At 42.5% G+C, this 18,193-nt stretch overlaps 3 protein-coding genes across 5 annotated transcripts in view; 1 reads left to right on the forward strand and 2 right to left on the reverse strand.

The window, feature by feature from the left end:
* scap (SREBF chaperone) overlaps positions 1-4,494 on the forward strand; it is a 29,107-nt gene extending 24,613 nt beyond the window's left edge. The window contains exon 23 of the mRNA XM_058376032.1: positions 210-4,494. Within this exon, the coding sequence (XP_058232015.1) occupies positions 210-455 (246 nt within the window). The 3' untranslated portion in view covers positions 456-4,494. The remainder of the gene's footprint in view (positions 1-209) is intronic.
* Positions 1-18,193, reverse strand: part of LOC131344081 (uncharacterized) — a 95,182-nt gene that overhangs the window by 21,558 nt on the left and 55,431 nt on the right. The window lies entirely within an intron of this gene.
* ptpn23a (protein tyrosine phosphatase, non-receptor type 23, a) lies at positions 4,619-16,217 on the reverse strand. 3 transcript variants are annotated; one of them, XM_058376030.1, is made up of 24 exons: positions 15,966-16,217; positions 15,092-15,166; positions 14,882-15,009; positions 14,391-14,467; positions 14,243-14,292; positions 13,269-13,400; positions 13,099-13,179; positions 12,580-12,711; positions 12,298-12,345; positions 12,040-12,155; positions 11,857-11,936; positions 11,646-11,760; positions 11,478-11,543; positions 11,250-11,395; positions 10,812-11,117; positions 10,551-10,705; positions 10,277-10,428; positions 10,008-10,187; positions 7,173-9,804; positions 6,902-7,086; positions 6,699-6,803; positions 6,486-6,624; positions 6,214-6,327; positions 4,619-6,101 (listed from the first exon to the last, which is right to left on the reverse strand). In XM_058376030.1, exons 1-24 carry the CDS (start codon positions 16,047-16,049, stop codon positions 5,547-5,549), a joined length of 5,853 nt encoding a protein of 1,950 aa, XP_058232013.1. In that variant the 5' UTR covers positions 16,050-16,217; the 3' UTR covers positions 4,619-5,546. The 3 variants fall into 3 exon arrangements, with proteins under 3 accessions (XP_058232013.1, XP_058232012.1, XP_058232014.1); XM_058376029.1 differs by having other exon boundaries at positions 4,619-6,104; XM_058376031.1 differs by lacking the exons at positions 14,391-14,467; positions 14,882-15,009; positions 15,092-15,166; positions 15,966-16,217 and having other exon boundaries at positions 4,619-6,104; positions 14,208-14,272.

Raw genomic sequence — 18,193 nt, forward strand, 5'->3', positions numbered from 1 at the left:
CCACACAGTCGCTGAGCGTGTCTCAGCTGATCGACTACATTCGCAGTAAAGAGGAAATAAATATATTTTTTGGCTGAATTGTTCCTTTAACCGCTCACTCTTAACACTACTAATGTTTTTATTATCCATGTGAGGGTGTGGGAGATGCAAGTGAAGTGTTAGTGTAAGCTCCACCCCCAGCTGTGATTTTCTCCTGTTTCCCCCTGCAGGAAGTGGGCTGTGGCGCCAGTCTGGCTGTGATCTCAGAGAGTTTATTAGTGACCGGAGGTAACGGATGCGTGTCCTTCTGGGACCTGAACTACGGGGACCTGCTGCAGACGGTGTATCTGGGTCAGAACAGCGAGGGGCAGCATGTGCGGCAGCTCCTCGTGCTCGAAAACGCCGCCATTGTGTGTGACTTTGGCAGTGAGCTCAGCCTCGTCTACGTGCCCTCTGTACTGGAGAAGCTGGACTAAACACACACACACAGACATTTAGAAGTATGTGTGATCTGATGGACCGTTGTCTCTCCCTGCTTAGCCTGGATTGAGAGTCTGGTTTTATTCCTACTCTCTTCTGAAATGATATACTTCCTGTTTCATGGTGGAAAAGTAGGAATCGATGATTTGGACAGAAAGTGTGTGTGCGTTCACGCGCATGAGAGTGAGTGTTAAAGCTCTGGGGATTTTATTTTTAAATAACTTGCCAGTAGTGAAACAAAACTAGGGCATAAAATCAGTGTGTGTTCGCGAGTTCCTGCTGTTTTCCTCTCTAATGGAAGAGCTTTTTTATATTTTTTGCTAGAAAAAGACTAAAAAATCAAATTGCAGTGCATTTTTACTCGCAGGGCGAACATCGCTGCCTGAAAAAAGAGGTGTGTGTGTGTGTGTGTGTGTGTAGGAGGATATAGAAGTTTACATGGAGAATAACTGCTGATTTTGTGTGTGTGTGTGTACAGGTGGTGTGTTGAGTGAATGACGAGGAACACGTGTCATTTTTTTAATATTTAAAAAAGAAATCCATTATTTATTAGTGATAAATTCTAACCATTTGTACGAAAATGCTAAGCTCCTATATTACTGTCAGATCTTTACTGTATAAAAAGCACTGACTAATTGAATCTTTAATTATAGAATATTCATTTGGACAGTGAGGGTCTGAATTTCTTTAATTGTAAAAAAAATTTTTATTTCTGGACGGGAGAAATGAGACAGTCCTACTACTGACTTTCTTCTATGTTAGAGATGGAAACCTCAGGCATATGATACGATTCCGATTCTTAACACAATGACCTGATTTATTTTTTTTCCCGATCTTGCCTCATCTGCTACAACAAATTTTGATCGAGTAGCCACTGGTGACTGACCGCTTATTCACAAATGACAGACAATTCTGATAATAATCAGTTTTAAGATTTGATCCACATCATCCGAACCTTCCATGTTCCTACTACCACCTAAAAACTCGGAATCCCCGCCCACTTTCCTTCACTTGTTAAGTTCATTTTAAAGTTTCCTCTCTGTTTGTTTTGTTGTAGAAATGCAGTCAGAGATTAGGGATGTGCTGATGATCAGTTACACACTGCATCATGATATAACATTACCAGTGTGGCCTCTACAGGAGGATTGAACCGGACCTTCTCGCCACAGTCCAGGTTTGATTACGCTAAAGTGCAGGCTTAATATAGTCATGGAATATATACATACGTGTGTGTGTGTGTATATATACACGATCAGGCATAACATTATGACCACCTGCCTAATGTTGGTCCACCTTTTGCTGCTGACACAGCCCTGACCTGTCCTGCACTGTGTATTCTGACACCTTTCTATCAGAACCAGCATTAACTTCTTCAGCAGTTTGAGCAACAGTAGCTCATCTGTTGGATCGGATCACACGGTCCAGCCAGTGAGTCTCGGCCGCCCATGACCCGGTCACCACTGTTCCTTCCTTGGACCACTTTTGATAAATACTGACCACTGCAGACCAGGAACACCCCACAAGAGCTGCAGTTTTGGAGATGCTCTGATCCAGTGGTCTATCAGTCTTATCAGTTTTAATCACTTCACCTCTCAGGGGTCATAATGTTCTGCCTGATCGGTGTATTTTCTATGTGCACACTGGAGTAGAATGTGTCCTGTGATTGTTTCTTTGTTATATGATGCACTTCTGAGGACACAGGTGAGAAAGGGAACAAGGGTTAGGGTTAGATAGATTATTCTGTCTCGACTCTCAGCAGGAGACAGCACGCACGAGGACCAGGGAAAAACACGTCTGGGAAAGGAGTCATCTGTTAGCATGATGATGTGCTCGCATGATTGTCACTGTATGACCAACTTTTTTTTGTTGTTTTTTGTTTTTTTATTGAACGTTTTTTTGTTCCTTTTATTTATTCACTTTCTTCTCACCTCAACGTCTGCTCGTTAAAGCAGATAATCACAGAAGACTCCGGGAGAAAACGTTTCCATTATAAACACTACACGTCTAACTGACCTAATCGATATATATTTTTTAAAGCCTCCTTTCAAATTTTGACCGAATTGTAATTTTAGTCGTCGTTTTTAGTTCAGCAACATGTACTGCACTGCACTCACACCCGCAAGTAGAAACGCACAAAACAGCACAGACTCGTTAACTTATTAGCAATACGAATGTAAATATTAAGTTACTGCGTGGACAGATTTAGGATGTGTGTGTGTTTACTGTTTCCAAATCTGTGAAGTTTGTTGGTAGAAATGTGAATTTGTTCATTTTGTGTGTGTGTGTGTGTATGTTTAGATGAGTTCAGATGATTGTAGCGCAGGTCCCGGGGTTATCACAGTGATGAGCTCTGTGTGTAAGTCTATGTCTCAGTAAGCAGGGTTAGGCTGATTTTTGGAAGCTTTGCCATGACCAAAAAAATTCTAAAATCAGCTAAATTCTGCTCGCCTTGTAGTCGCTTTCTGGCAACCAGGAGAGATTAGCGGTTAAAAATGCTGACGATTGAGGAAAAAAACCTCCCAAGTGTGAAAGCAGCCTTTAAGCATGTTTAGTGTTTGAGCTTTAATAATTTAATTTTAAAGGATCAGTTCAATGGGTTTGATTAATGCACCTTCCATTCCAAGTTTGGGTTTATCAATCAAAATAATTCGTTTTTTTTTTCCTCACTAAAAACAGGAATTTAGACCAAACTTGGGTCCGTTAAACTTAAGCAACAGCGGGAACAACTGTTAAAGTGATCACATCATCGTTACAACCGTAACACAACTCAGATTGTTCTGGTATCTACATGATATTGCCAAAAGTTTTGGGACACCCCTCCAAATCATTGAATTCAGCTGTTATTTTTCGGGGTTGGGCTCGGCCCCTTAGTTCCAGTGAAAGGAACTCTTAATACTTCAGCTTCATACCAAGACATTTTGGACAATTTCATGCTTTGTGGGAACAGTTTGGGGATGACCCCTTCCTGTTCCAACATGGATCAGGTAGAGGGAAGGACTCTGAACTTCCTTGACACCAAACTCACTCATCCATGTCTTTATGGAGCTTGCTTTGTTCACTGGTGTGCAGTCATGTTGGAACAGGAAGGGGTCATCCCCAAACTGTTCCCACAAAGCATGAAATTGTCCAAAATGTCTTGGTATGAAGCTGAAGCATTAAGAGTTCCTTTCACTGGAGTTAAGGGGCCGAGTCCAACCCCTGAAATCAATGTTTTTAAGGGGTGTCCCAAAACTTTTGGTAATATAGTGTATTTGTGTGACGCAAGTTACACAAGTTGCTGTTAACCAAGTTGCTGTAAACAGAAGGCCAATCAGATGCCATGCTTCAGCTTATCTGAGGTACCAAAAATATAAACATTGTGCTGGCTCCTTTGGAACTGCACTAGAAGAGGAAAAATTTGTTTTTTCTGGTGCTCTAGGCTCTTTGTATAGTGAATAAAGACATGCAGATTAATTAAAGCTGTTAATTAAGGGTAGGTAATGTTGATGCAAGAAACAATCTTCTGACCGACTAAACGTTTCTCAAACACGGCTTGTGGTGGGGCCTGGAAATCTGGAAAATCTTGGAAAATTAAAGGTAATTGGTGGGGGCAATTGTTAAGTTAGAGCCAAGATACTAGTAAGGTTCTCCATCAGTTGCATTAGACAGTCCCTTAGTTTCAGCTTCTAATGAATGTGAAAGCTCAATGTGAACAGTCTGAATTTTTCAAAATCTTTTTTTCATAGAAACTTCAGGAACCTTTCTCGAGGCAGGCTGAATTCCATTAAACTCAGCGGTCTCATATTGTCCAAATCTTTTACTGTTCTACAATTTTTGCCATTCGTGGAAAACGATGCTTAGAAACATCCTTAATAGGATTATGAATCAAAATGGTCCCAGAGATTTGTAGGCCAGACTTGCAAATGCTGGAATGTTGCACCATGTATATAAAGTATGGAGATTTCCAGGAGGCTATAACTAATACTCTGTTCTATTTTTTAACATTGGGTGGGAAAAGGTCTTTGTACTAATTTGCAAATAAAAAAGGTTTTTATACCTTGGTTATTTGCCTGTCAGTTCTTGGTGGGTGGTGCAGTGACTTGTCCTTGTCCTAGGTTATTTCATCAGCAAGGATGTGTGATTATTGTTTGTTCCGAGTAAAGACAGCACAGGTAAGGAATGATTTGATGAGCAGTTTTTAATTAAGATGTATTTACAACATTTAACAAGGCAGAACAAATCAACTCAATGTCAAGGTGTGCCGAATCAGAAATAAGTTATAAGGTGTATAATGTGTTATAAGGAAAGTGGGTACACAGCGTCATACCAGCGTCACTTAGCCGTACAGAAAGTTAGCAAATACTCCCAAAAACAGCTAACACTAGAAGTTAGCTTATAAATGTTAGTAGAAGGCAGCTAGCATTACTTAAATGTGATTCTGGGAACTGGTCCTCACTTGCTTTTTTCAGTTGTATGCTAATATAAAGTTAGCACTTTTTGTCAGATTAATTTTTCTATTATTCAGCTTGGTCCTAGCTGACACCAAATAGGTCACAAGGCAAGCAGCAAAGTAGAATGAAGGGAGTCTAGACAGTAGAATTTAGAAATCTTGTCAGTCACATGTTGAAGACTTACAAGCTGAACTGGTGAACTTCCTCTTTCAAATACCATTTTTTCAGTTTGAGATTAAAGCGAACCACAACTCCAATAAATCTATTGTCTGTAGTGCTCGCTGAGCCCACACTTTCATTTCCATGACTTTTTGTATCCATGTAAAGACATTAGGTGTGAATGTCCATTTAGAAGGCCTGACTGATATTCAGAAGAGGTGTTGCATGCTGGGAAACAGCTTTAAGTAAGAAGGAGAGCAATACCAGAAAGGTGCAGATTCCAAGATGTACACAGGGACCGACACACAGTGAGGTGGTCCAAGACGTCCAGGTCATGGACAAGGATCTTGGCATTTCCCTTCTCCTTAACGGATTCAACTAATAAAGGCTGTTATCTAGCTGAAAAGCATTGAAATGCTAAATGGTAGAGTGATCTGGAAATACAGAACACTGAGAGGCATAAACAGAAGTGGCCTCATTAAAAGAGATTGCAGGAAGTCAGGGCTTGTTGAGAGTCCAGAGGGGATCCAGGGTGCTGAGTGGGTCATCTCCATTCGGAGGACCCTGCAGACCCTGGCCTTCTTGCGCCTGGAAAAAACTTTGTTTGCTGATTCTCTGTTTGCCACGACAACCGTTGTCAAGTGTAAAAGCTTCAGGTGTTAGCGAAGCCAGGAGGTCTAGGGATGACAGCGCTGGAGGAACGACTTCTGGCGCGGCATGGTTGTCGGATATTGGCATTGGTGCGGGTCCCTCGAACCCATTACCCGGGTGGTTAGGAGGAGAAGGGGACTGCATCTTACCTGGAGAAGTAGGGCAGGAAATTGGGGGACTTAGTGAGGCAGGAACAGTGTCAGTGAGAGAAGCTTGGAGGTCCTGGACTAGTGTCAAGTTGGGTTCTAGTCCTGCAGCAATAGAAGGCATTGGGTCCTGATTTGGGTCCTGGTCAGACTCTACACTGGGTGGACGGATACTGAGCCTAGCAACCGTAGCCTGGATGGAGCTAATTGGCATATCACCTCCAAGAACGATATCCTGAGCCTCTGGCTGTGAATACTGCTGTACAGACACATGAAAGGGTTACAATTAAATCAGAGTTCATTAACCCTAAAAAAAAAATATATATACAAATATTCAAATTTTTACACCAATGGTTAAAGTGTTTCACCTTAACTGCTGTACTGTTTGTGGACTTTTGGCTCGGGGTGGTGATGATGCCACGACGCTGAAGCACTTGCTCCGCATGTTTCAGGACCGCCTCGTAGCAGAATTTTAGGTGTAACTAAACAAAACACCAACAGGTTTTACACCAGAAGCCTCAGCTTATCAGATTTTACACAGAATTTAGATTAACACTAGTCTAGACACAGACGCTGTCAGTAAAGAAACAGAATTACAATCAAATTCAAAAATAGGCTTGTTTGTAGATGTTACACACACCTTCTCCTGTAGCATGTTTTTCCTCTGTTGTCTCATCTTCCTCACCAACTGGGATAGATCAGGTATACCATTCCCAGCCTCCAGCTCTTGTAATGCAGCATACAACAGGCAGAAGGCTCCGGTTCGACCAACGCCAGAACTGAAAATCACAAGCAGTCATGGTAAATGTGTTGAAGTTTCGAATACCAAGGATTGTATGTTCGAAAAACTCACCTGCAGTGCACCACGACAGGTGTGTGTAAAGGGCGCTGGAGAAGGTAATGTCCATGAACTTCCTGAATGAAGCGAATGAGGGTACTTTTACTCTCTGGCAATCCGCTGTTTCGAGGGAAAAAAGAGGAAAGAAGCTATGTTTACACGGTGCTTCCCAAAATTCTTTAAGGATAACCCTGGGTATTTTTGTGTTTGATCCTTACAGCTCAGGCCACGATGTGAACTGTAGGTGGATGACTGTACGCTTCAAACTCTGATCTCGATACTGCAGTCCAATCATGCGCTCCACATGAGTGGCTGTGTTTTTCTGGGTTGTCAGACTGAGTGTGATTGAGCCTTGAGTAATTTGCTGTCCTCTTTCTGATGGAAAGTACCGCAGAACTTTTTGCTGTAAATGAAACCAAAAAGATTGCTTATGACTTAAAAATTTAAGCATGGTATGACATTACGAGGCTTTGAGTAGGTGGGCCTTACCTTTTCAAGTTCTTGCTCAGACACCAGCATTACAATTAGAGACACTTTCTGCTCATAGACCATGAGCCAGAAATCAGCAGCAGTTCCAGTAAGGGGCGCCTGGGTTGCAATGAGACGTGGACAATATGGCGATAGGTCCTCTATAAAGCTTGCATTGATGTAGTCATCTTTGCCAGAGTGCAGAACAACTCGATTACAGTCGTAAGGCATGACGTCTTGGTGGCGGTTTTTCATGGTGTAGCACCGGGCTATAGCGATAGAAAGCTGGCGAGAATCTTTCTCTTGCTGGTCTTGTAGCTCCTTCCACCGAGCATCAAGTTCTGATAAACCTCCCTCTCCTGAGGGACGCTCCAAAGATTGGACAGTTGAACGAAATCTTTCAAGCTCTGCACACAGCTGCGAGACCCTTTCTGGAGCCTGGTATGGATCACCTTGAATGATCTTCACTCCCTCTGATTTCTTGCGAAGCTGTTCATCTTGAGGATCAGCCTTGGTGGGTAATAAGACATTGGCAGTGTCTTTGCTACCACCATGTTGGCTCTCAGGGCTTGAAGAAAGAAGATCATCTGTACTGGAATTCTGGTGCTGAAACAGTGAGTTGGATGATGGCAAGGGGCCAGATGAGGGCAGGGGTGTTGTTGCAGTCTGTGGTATCGCTGCACCTGCAACAGGTGTGAGAGCAGGAGAGGGTCTCTGAGGCACAATACCTAGTGAGGAGGGCCCTGGTGATGGAGAAGGTGAGAGGGCAGGCAGGACATTGCTTGGTGTAGCCCCTGGTGCAGCTGAAGATGGTGGGATAATAGCCTGAGGAAGTGTCTGGAGTCCAGGTGTAACGACTGGTCCGGAATGCTGTATTGGTCCAGGAGCAATGATCCCAGCATGTGGTCCAGGGTAGGGGGCTGGTGCCCCTGATGGTACCTGTGGAGGCAGAGTCTGCGGCTGCTGAGGAATTGTGGATTGGTGGGGAACTATAGGAATACCACCAGGATAACCCACAGGTGTAGCGGGAGGAGGGAGATGGTGTTGAGGCAAGTTGATAGGTTGCTGGGTCATTTGTGAGGGCACTGAAGGATGAGGACCAGGAGGGATTTGTGAGGGAATCTTGCCATGGGGCTGTGAATGGAGAGCATTGGTGTGCACTGGGAACTGTGAGGCTGGAGGTAACTGAGGCTGGACAGGGACTGGAACCCTTTGTGTGTTTGCTGGAAATACTGGCTGATAGGGAGGATGAATTTGTTGATGGGAGGGGTGTGGTAATGGTTGGGAAATGCTGTGCATTGGTGGGCGAGATGGATGAGGTAAAGACTGGGAAACTGCAGATACCGGTGGATGAGAAGAATGCAGCCCTGCTTGGGAAACTGCAGGCATTTGCAGGTGAGTGGGAGGAGACATTTGGGAGGAAGGTGGTAGCATTTGTTGCTGAGAAAGTGGAGGTATTTGTTGAGGAGGTGGTACCTGCTGTGAGGAAAGGACCGTTTGTGAAGGAGGAATAGGATGCACTTGCTGATTGAGTGGGGGCATATAGGACTGGGAACAAGGGGGCATTTGTTTTACATTTGGTAAATGTGGCATAGAAACTTGAGGCACTGGCTGGGAGGTCGGGGGCATTTGTGGTTGCATGGAATGATGAGGCAGCTGATTTGGGGCAATGGCATTCACAGGTTGGCAACCAGGAACAAAAGAGACAGGAGGGTACACCTGCTGAGGCAGTGCAGATGGTGCAGAGTGAATATTAAATGGTCGTTGCTGAAGAATAGGCGGCCCAGGTGGTCTTGGTTGCGCCATGTGGTGTAGATAGTGGGGCTGAGTTTGTTGTGGGAGTTGAGGCCCAGTTACAGGTGCAGGTAGATGCTGCCGAGCTGGCACCGTTTGGAACAATGGCTGTGGTGGGCTCGGTTGTGGTTGCCCCTGACCACGACCTTGGGGAAATGGTTGAGGAGGATGTGACTGTGGTTGAGGTGCTTGTACTCCCTGAGGTGGCTGACTCACAGGAACACCAGGCTGCTGCAAATATTGAGGCTGAGAAGCCAATGCAGAGGGGGGATTATACACTGCAGGAGTGGGCATAGGGTGTCCAGGGGCAGCAGGCATAGCTGGCTGTCCTGGTGTTGGAGTGTAGCTGGGAATTGGTGTTTGCACACTGTCCACAGTCGTGGTGGATGTGCGAATGGGAGTTTGTGTGCCTGATACAGCAGGCTGGGTTTGTAAAGATGGAGGGCAATACCCAGGCACTGAGGAAAGCTGAGAGATTTGAGGGTTGGGCATCTGAGGAACCTGATGTTGCTGGGGCAGGGGGCCTGGTGGTAGACTGTGGTTGAAGCCCTGGGTTGGGGGAAGAGTTGTAAAACGAGAGATTTGTGCAAGAAGTTCAGGAGGTGGTAGGTTTGGAGGAAATCTTGGAGGTGCATATAGAGCAGCTGCCCCTGGATGAAAAGCCTCTGGTATCATAGGCAGAGCAAGCTCAGGAGGCAAACTACGAAGATCTTCTGGTAAGTCTCCACCTAAGGCTAAAATGGCAGCATTGAGCTTGGCTATTTCGGGGTCATCTATGCCAGAGGAATCCATATCTGGGGCTTTCTTTTGTGCTGGCTTTGGGGCCGTGGGCCTTTGAGGAATCTTTTTTTGGATCTCCCTGTTGCAAGAAATTGGAAACCAATGAAGGTTACTGAGCATGCAAGGTTATTTTAAACCAACTAATAACACCAACTACCACAAACCAATGATTACATCAAGCCTTGCCCTTTCTAAATAAGGCTGGGTGAGATGAATGATGGAGAAAGACAAAGGGACAGTAAAGGTGAAGATAACATTTACACTTAATACACTGGCCCTTACTTGTCCAAAATGGCTTTTCTCTCTTCTTCCCTGGTCTTGCAAATGGTCTTAGCCCTTTCTAAGAGGCGGGAAGCCTTAGCCTCCAAGTCTTCATAAAACTCTTTTCCCTCCTGCGATTTCTTCATCAGGTCTTCATAAGCTTCATAAGAAGCAACAAGCATTTGCACTGTACTGTTCCATCTGCACATTAAACATGAAACATGAGTATAAGGCAAGAATTTCAACAAAAGTTCATTTAGCAAAACAAACCTGTCCCTCTTAACTCTTACTTGTGTTCCGTCTCGGCCAGGCTCTTACGTACTGTTGCATACTGGACATTCGCATCTGTCAGTGCCTTCAGGATGTTCTCTTGAGCAGCTAGATTTTGATCAATGTACACCTTTACCTGTTCGTACTTCTTCAGCTGCTCCTCAAATATCCTCTGAGTAAACAAAACAACAAATATACAACAAAAATTATCCACAAAATATATCTAGTATACTGGTCTTTAAACTATTGAGAATCACATCAGTCTGGGAAGCAAGATAAATTCTAATCCTATACCTTCATATCAGCCCTCTCGGTGGTGACTAATGCAGCAGTGATGTCGTCCTGCTGGATCAGTTCCCTCAGCTGCTTCTCAAGGGAACTGCGCTGGTCTTTCATTTCCTGTACTTTACCTAGAATCCTTTTCATGCACTGGAGACCTGCTACTTCATCTGGAAGAAATTGCAGCAAATGAATGTTTTTCACTTTGTGAAGCAACTTGTTTGGATTACAAGTTTTTGCACAGGTCACCTTTCCACAGTAAGATCAAGCACATACCTTCAGTAAGCTGTGGTCTGGGCAGGGCCTCTCTCAGAGTGTCCAGTGGTCCACCGAGGAGTCGCAGGTTGCTAATGTGCAGATTCATTGCCCGGTGAAGCTCTGTGTTTGTAAAGCTTGCTTTTTCATGAGCCTCCAGGTATTTCTCAAGATCTCGACGGAGCTCAGCAATGGCAGCAAGCTGTGCTGGGACACTCTGCTTCCCTGCTACCTCCTCTAGCTTCCGGTCACCAGCTTCGTCGTCGTCTAACACTGACCGTATCTCCCTCAGGGAGGCTTCCACATCAGTGAACACGCCTGATAATACTGAAATAAATGGAGAGCTAAATGAGCATAATCTATCTGGAGAACACAGATCTAGAAATTAAACAGTGTTCACTTTTATGGATTTAATCCTGGCCCAATATTTTATTCATAAACTGTGTGAAACACACTAACCCTGCATGGACTGTATGAGACTCTTCACTGTGTCTGGTCTCACACTCAGAGCTGCACATTTCTCCATGAGGACAGAAGGGATGCTGTTGTACATGTCCATGTTGTCCACAGAGTCTGGGTCCAGATTCAAAGAGTCCATAAACTGTCTGTTGAAAAAAGATTAGTTATGTTGGCACGTTTAGAAACAAAACACTCAGAGGATCTTGCACTCAGATGTTTGTTACTCACTCTAAAGTCTCGTTCTTGCTGTCTATTTTTGCCATGACATCTCGTAGCAGCTTGGCCTTTTCTTCACTGTGGACGAAAATTTGTTTATTGAAGGTTAAGGCACAGTTACTGTAGGAATAATAATTCAATGTGGGATAAATTACTTATGAAGCACAGTTTCATGTTGACCTGTAGAGAGAGGAGGCCTCATGAGCAGCCATCGGCACCAGCTTGGAGAAAATGTCTGGTCCTGTCACACTGGGGTCTGTCGGATTCACAGGTAAGGCTTTGACCAGCGGGGCACCTGAAGAAATTATGAATGTTTTAAGTAATTTATTTTTGTTTAAACATAAAACTTTTTTAAAATTTACATTCAGACTCAAAAACCAACTCAAAATACCTTTGACTGAAGGCAGCGTCTCCAGAGACGGCACTGCCTCATGGTAAATGAAGTCATTGTCCTTTTTAGCAGAGTTAAATCTAAAATTTAAAAAAGAAAAAACACCAACAAGCATCTTTTATATTTTTTAAACTGTTAGCACTGTGGTAAGAGAGAGACTACGTGCTGATCTTGGTTACTAACTTTCCTCCGATGACGTCCATGGTGAAGCGTAAGGCTTCTTGAACACTGTCCGGCTGGCCTTTAGCCAACTTTATCGCTTCGTTCAGTTTGTCTAGTGAACTTTGAAGATAAGCGAGCTGTGGAGGAACAACAAACATAATACACTGTTCACAGTAGCAAGGATCCTTATTGAATTAAGTTGATTAGGAAGAGGTTTCAGAGGAATTAGGAGACTTTGTCTAAGAGGTAAAAAAGGGGTGATGAAAGTGGGATGTTTACCCTTTCTCCATATTTCTGCTGCTCCTCAGCTTGCTTTCCCATATGCAGCTGTGGAGAGACAAAAGACCACGTCTAAAACAAATTCTTCTTATTTTATTCTTATATCTCTTTCAATCTCACGCTCGGTCTGTCTCCATGAGCTCAAAACTTCTGAGTTTCACAGTACTCCAGTCATACCATGTGTCTCTCTCATGTGTGATCGTGTTCAGTACAATTCTGAAGACTCGTCTCTACTTTTTTTGCCATTTTTACAAAGTCATAATTTTTCACCAAGATACCTACATGAGCAATAGCAGCAAAGTAGTAAATCTTCATCTGCACCAGTTTCTTCCAGTCTTTCTGGATCTTTCCTAGCATCGAGGCAGTGTCGGAGTTCTCCAGGGCACGGCAAGCCTCTTTATAATAGTCCACTACCTGAAGGAAACGGAGAGGAAACAAATTAGGACACGATCGTATTACGTTACAGAGGCAACAAGATAAATGCAAACAATATTGAACTGGATTCTGTGAGCGATGTTCAAATGTGGCCTGGTAAGGATTTCAGATTAGAACAAAAGGTCAAATTAAATGAAATAATTCACAATGGGAATGTGACTGTTCTCTAAATCTGGCCAAAAATATTTCAAAACTAATCTGGATGGGTGAAAACAATATACAAAAATATTTAACTCCTAAAAAAGGGTACACAGATTTTTGAAAACATGTATGGAAGGAGTCTCCAGTGTCGGCATTTTGTAACAATCAAAAGTAAAGCTCTAACTTTTGCGTTTTCTGGCAAGATTTCTATACTCTGGGTCATACCTGAGCACTTATCCGTGCAACAAGGAAACTCTTCCTGTTGTCCAGCATGGACTTCTCCAACAAACACTCCTGAGCCTGACCCTGGAAACACAAATCATCTGATTTAATACACTCCAATGTGTCTGTGTTAATGAAAGTGTGTGTTTGTGAGAGCAGGCAGGAGTGTGTACCAGCATGAGATTGATGTTGAGATTAAGGATCTGGTGGCTCATGTCCACGCTGTAGTTATGGCTGAAGTGGTCTCGCAGGTAGGTGAAGGCTCCAGCTGAGCACTGGAAATGTGTACATGACACCTTCATCCCCTGCCAAGAGGAAGATTCAAATAGAGGTGAGGCAAGAGACATGAGACAACAGCATCCAGTAAGCAACAAGAAGTGGTGTGTGTGTCTGTGACAACACGAAGGATTACGATATACAGATTTGCTAACAAAGAGTCAGCAATCTGAAAAAGAAAAAGAGTGAGCTTTCTTTACAAAATATGACTTAAAACTGAAAAGCATCATTATTTCAATTGAACTGTTTAACATTTAAAATGACATTCCCAAATGAAATATTCAGTACTGATTCCGAACAGTTTATTTTATCACGACCCCTTTGAAAAGTCGTGATCGTGATGATATAACTCCCGAACAATCACATTCTTACAACCTGAAAATGTGAGATATGATAGATAGAAACTTTATTCATCCCAAAGGGTAATTTACATATTAACATCCCTGTCTGATGTGGTACGTTTTAGATTTCCGGATCATTCCAAAATGCCCACCAGACTACTAAGATCAGATCATTATGATTGTCTCAGTGAAATGTTGAAAAGCCACAATATTGCTTATTAGGATTGCACAGCCTTGTTATTGGTTCACAACTCTGGTATTACACAACCCCATACTTGTTAAAGACGGCGATGATCAGCTGGGAATATAAAAACTTGTTTTTAGCTTCTGTTTTGGCAAAAACTAAAACCAGGAGATAATCAAACTGGAAGAGGGGGACTTTTCCCTTTAGCCCTTTTATAGGTGAGTTCATGATAATTAGTAATATTACACGTAAAAGAATTTAACAAAAGTAGAAAGAGGAAGGCAGAGGGTGATAAAATGCTAGGGGTTGACCTGTGCGATCGGTCACCTGCCAGTAAAACACTTGCCTCTTCTGACACTCTGTTGTCCATCGCTCCCAGCATCGAATGCAGCGCTCCTGCATGAGAAAAACCCCACAAATATGTCTGGAATCAGGAAACTCTTCACTAACACACAATGGAGTCTGTGTGATTCAGTGACGGAGCAGACGCTCACCCAAATTGTACAAGATGCATGCTTGCTCGTAGCTGATGTCATCGTGCGTCACCGTCTTTCCCGAGAAGATCTCCGTCCTAGTGGAGGAGGAAACAAACAAAAATATTTTGTATAACTACAGACCAGTGAGCACAGCGCTGCTGAATCCTGGATTGTGATTGGTCAGAAGGATTAAGTTAAGTTAACAGCAGCTTTCATCTCCGTCAGAGTTCAAGCTGTTTCAGCTATAAATCAGCGGGCTACAGTTTTCAATATCTGAAATACTGAGTCTGAGGATTTAAAAATGAAAGAAAAAAGTCAAACATTAATATAATATAAAAAACCCACACAATATCGATTTATTATATCATCATATCACTCAGGCCTAGTTTGTAGATGTCTATTCTGAAAATTAGAAAAATTTAAATCCTTTATGGACTAAAAATAAGCAGAGCAGCTTTCCACCACTGTGTGTGATGTTCATAAATTTGACAGAAATTGGGAAATCTGACCAGGACACCGGGACTGCGGCTTCCTGTCCGGGACCCAAAGGCACGCGGCTCTGCAGGTAGTGCAGCTGCCCGAAGTATTTGCGTAGTGTACTGCAGCCCTCGAAATCCCGCGTCACGTTCACCGCGCTCTGAGAAAGAAGACCAGAGGTTAGACGAGAAGTTCGAGAGAAACTGAACTGTCCACTGAGATCTTTACCATCACTCACTCACCTGCCGTAACTGTTCCAGCTTCTTCAGAGACTCGTTGTAGTTGTCTGGATCCTCGCCGTAATTCTTCAGTATGAACTTACAAACCAAGAGGAAGAATCAAACGTCACAGCGAATCTTAGACTGGGGTAGTTTACAGGGCAAGATATTAATGTTAAAACAAAAAACAAACAAACAAACAAAAAAAAAAAATTATATTTATAAATAAAACAGATTAAACAGATTGAAACAAAACCTACACTTTAGATTAACACAACTGAATTAAAAATTAAAATTAAAGTGATTTTAAAACTAAAAAATTAAAAATGCTGCTTATATATTATTACATTACATTTATATATTATAATTAAACATTACAATTAAACCAGTGACAGTCTGTTTCTGCTTTAAAACCTATAGGAAAATACGTCCATTTTAATGATAATGTTTGAGTCATTTGTCATTTCTTATTTTGAATTATTTAGAATAAAAATACGTCGGTTACGCCCATGTTCCAGCATTAGCCATGCACATAGACACACACGCGCTATTCTTCCTGGCCGTATTACGTCAAATCCCGCCTACCACACTGTGATTGGCTCATAGTATCCCGCTCATATGGGCTCTAATTGGCTACTACGGCAGTCTCACGGGCTCACGCAAATACCTAACAGCCATCAGTAGACATTATCCAATCATTACGCAGGAGGCGGAATGCGGGTGGGGAAAAACACAACACAATTATGGTTAGCTAAAAAGCTAATTAAGTAGCGTAATATGTTCGGCTAAGTTTAACCACTTATTAGCGTATCCGCCCGAAATAACGCGAATGATGTCAATTAAAGAGACACTTTATGGTGTTATTCCGGGTCTAACGTGATGTTCGAGTCTTTCTCACCTGTTTAACAGCCGAGCTAAACTGAAACTCTCCAGCCTCCTTTAAATCCAGCCAAATCATCGGCATTCGCGGCACCGCCTCCATTTCCAACCAGCTAAATTCACTCAGCCGGCGAACCTGAAGTGCAAAAAATGATTTAAACGCGGTCTGGATCTAATACAGCGCGTAATCTTCTTCTATTAATCTGTGTTTTCTAATCTAAACGACTGTGTCATGTCCCAGGAAACTGCTGATGTTTCGGACATGACGTAAAGTTGTAGTCCGATTGGATTCATGGGTAATGTGGTTGTTACCCTAGAAATAGCGGCGCAAGAGCTTCCGCCATATTGAAATGGAACAAACCCAAATTCTATTATAGAGCTGTCCACGTCGTTGTGTTTTTAAATCATGGAAAATAATACACGTAAAATAATAAAGAAGCTATTAAATATTGCATACAAATATCTCTACACGAACATCTTTACAATAACTAACTAACTATATATATATATATATATATATATATATATATATGGATAGCTATTAGATATTTAACTAGCTCACAGGTTGAATTTAATGTTAAATCTAACATTACTGAACCACTCAAGATAATTTTGTATTTAAATTCTTTTGTTTAGTCCCTCACAATTCAGTTTGATAGTTAATCTGTAGCCCTGTTTTTGAAGCTAAACCGACTGTGTAGAGGTGCTGAGAATATTTTATGTTTAATTTTTGGAAAAATGTAATCACAGTAAAAATTTTTAACTCAAACAATTAGCTACACAATATTACTAAAAGTATTGGGACACCCCTCCAAATCATTGAGTTCAGGTGATGTTTTTCAGGGGTTGGGCTCGGCCCCTAAGTTCCAGTGAAAGGAACTCTTAATGTTTCAGCTTCAAACCAAGACATTTTAGACAATTTCATGCTCCCAACTTTGTGGGAACAGTTTGGGGATGACCCCTTCCTGTTCCAACATGACTGCACACCAGTGACCAAAGCAAGGTCCATAAAGACATGGATGAGTGAGTTTGGTGTGGAGGAACTTGACTGGCCTGCACAGAGTCCTGACCTCAACCCCATAGAACACCTTTGGGATGAATTAGAGTGGAGACTGTGAGCCAGGCCAAAACTGGGACGTCTGTCTTTACATGCACATGAATGTAATATGGAGTTGCCCCGCCCTTTACAGCTATAACAGCTTCAACTCTTCTGGGAAGGCTTTCCACAAGGTTTAGGAGTGTGTTTATGGGAATTTTTGACCATTCCACTAGAAGCACATTTGTGAGGTCAGACACTGATGTTGGATGAGAAGGTCTGGCTCGCAGTCTCCGCTCTAATTCATCCCAAAGGTGTTCTATGGGGTTGAGGTCAGGACTCTGTGCAGGCCAGTCAAGTTTCTCCACACCAAACTCACTCATCCATGTCTTTATGGACCTTGCTTTGGTCACTGGTGTGCAGTCATTTTGGAACAAGGGGTCATCCCCAAACTGTTACCACAAAGAGCATGAAATTGTCCAAAATGTCTTATTATGAAGCTGAAGCATTAAGAGTTCCTTTCACTGAAATAAGGGGCCGAGCCCAACCCCTGAAAAACAACAGCTGAATTCAATCATCTGGAGGGGTGTCCCAAAACTTTTGGAAATATAATGTACATTACTGTCTAAGTTTAAATATTACCATTTAAATATTAGCCTTTTCTAGTCCAGGGCCGCTTTAATTAACAGCGTTAATTAGCTGTTAGGCTGAAAATCTCTTCACTTTTTGCCAAATTTTCAAAAATGAAAAAATGCATGTGTCTGCCTATGAATGACAGTGGCAGAGGAGTGCAGAACACAATAACAAATCCGGAAACACAAGGACAGAATTCTTCCCTCTGATTGGACGAGACATCGGTCACTCAGGATCTACAGGAAGTCCAGCAGTAGCTGCAGCAGTAGAAAGTGGTTTGGTGTGTGTATGAACACAGCTCTGCTCTTATAGCGTTCCTTACATCCTTTAATCTGGAATAGTTTTGTCTTCCGAAACATTCCTGGTCTTCCAAAACATTCCTGGTGTGTTTTTAGAGATCGCACACTAATCTTTACTCCATGATACACTATCAGTATCTCCAACATCAAACCATATGAACGTCCTTCACCACAGTAGAGCTGAATGAATTCTGTTTTCTTATAAATATAAATATACAGTATATGTTTGTTATTTTCTTTAAAAGATTTAAAGCTGCACTATTGAATAAAAATGGTTTA

Source organism: Hemibagrus wyckioides, linkage group LG23 (assembly GCF_019097595.1).
Source record: "Hemibagrus wyckioides isolate EC202008001 linkage group LG23, SWU_Hwy_1.0, whole genome shotgun sequence".
NCBI lineage: Eukaryota > Metazoa > Chordata > Actinopteri > Siluriformes > Bagridae > Hemibagrus > Hemibagrus wyckioides.

Excerpts from the sequence above, each read along its gene's own strand:
- ptpn23a (XM_058376029.1), bottom strand. The coding sequence starts at position 16,049 with ATGGAGGCGGTGCCGCGAATGCCGATGATTTGGCTGGATTTAAAGGAG. Across the intron at positions 11,937-12,039 it reads ATGGACGTCATCGGAGGAAA|ATTTAACTCTGCTAAAAAGG; the intron begins GTTAGTAACCAA and ends TTTAAATTTTAG. Across the intron at positions 6,328-6,485 it reads AAAACATGCTACAGGAGAAG|TTACACCTAAAATTCTGCTA; the intron begins GTGTGTGTAACA and ends TGTTTTGTTTAG.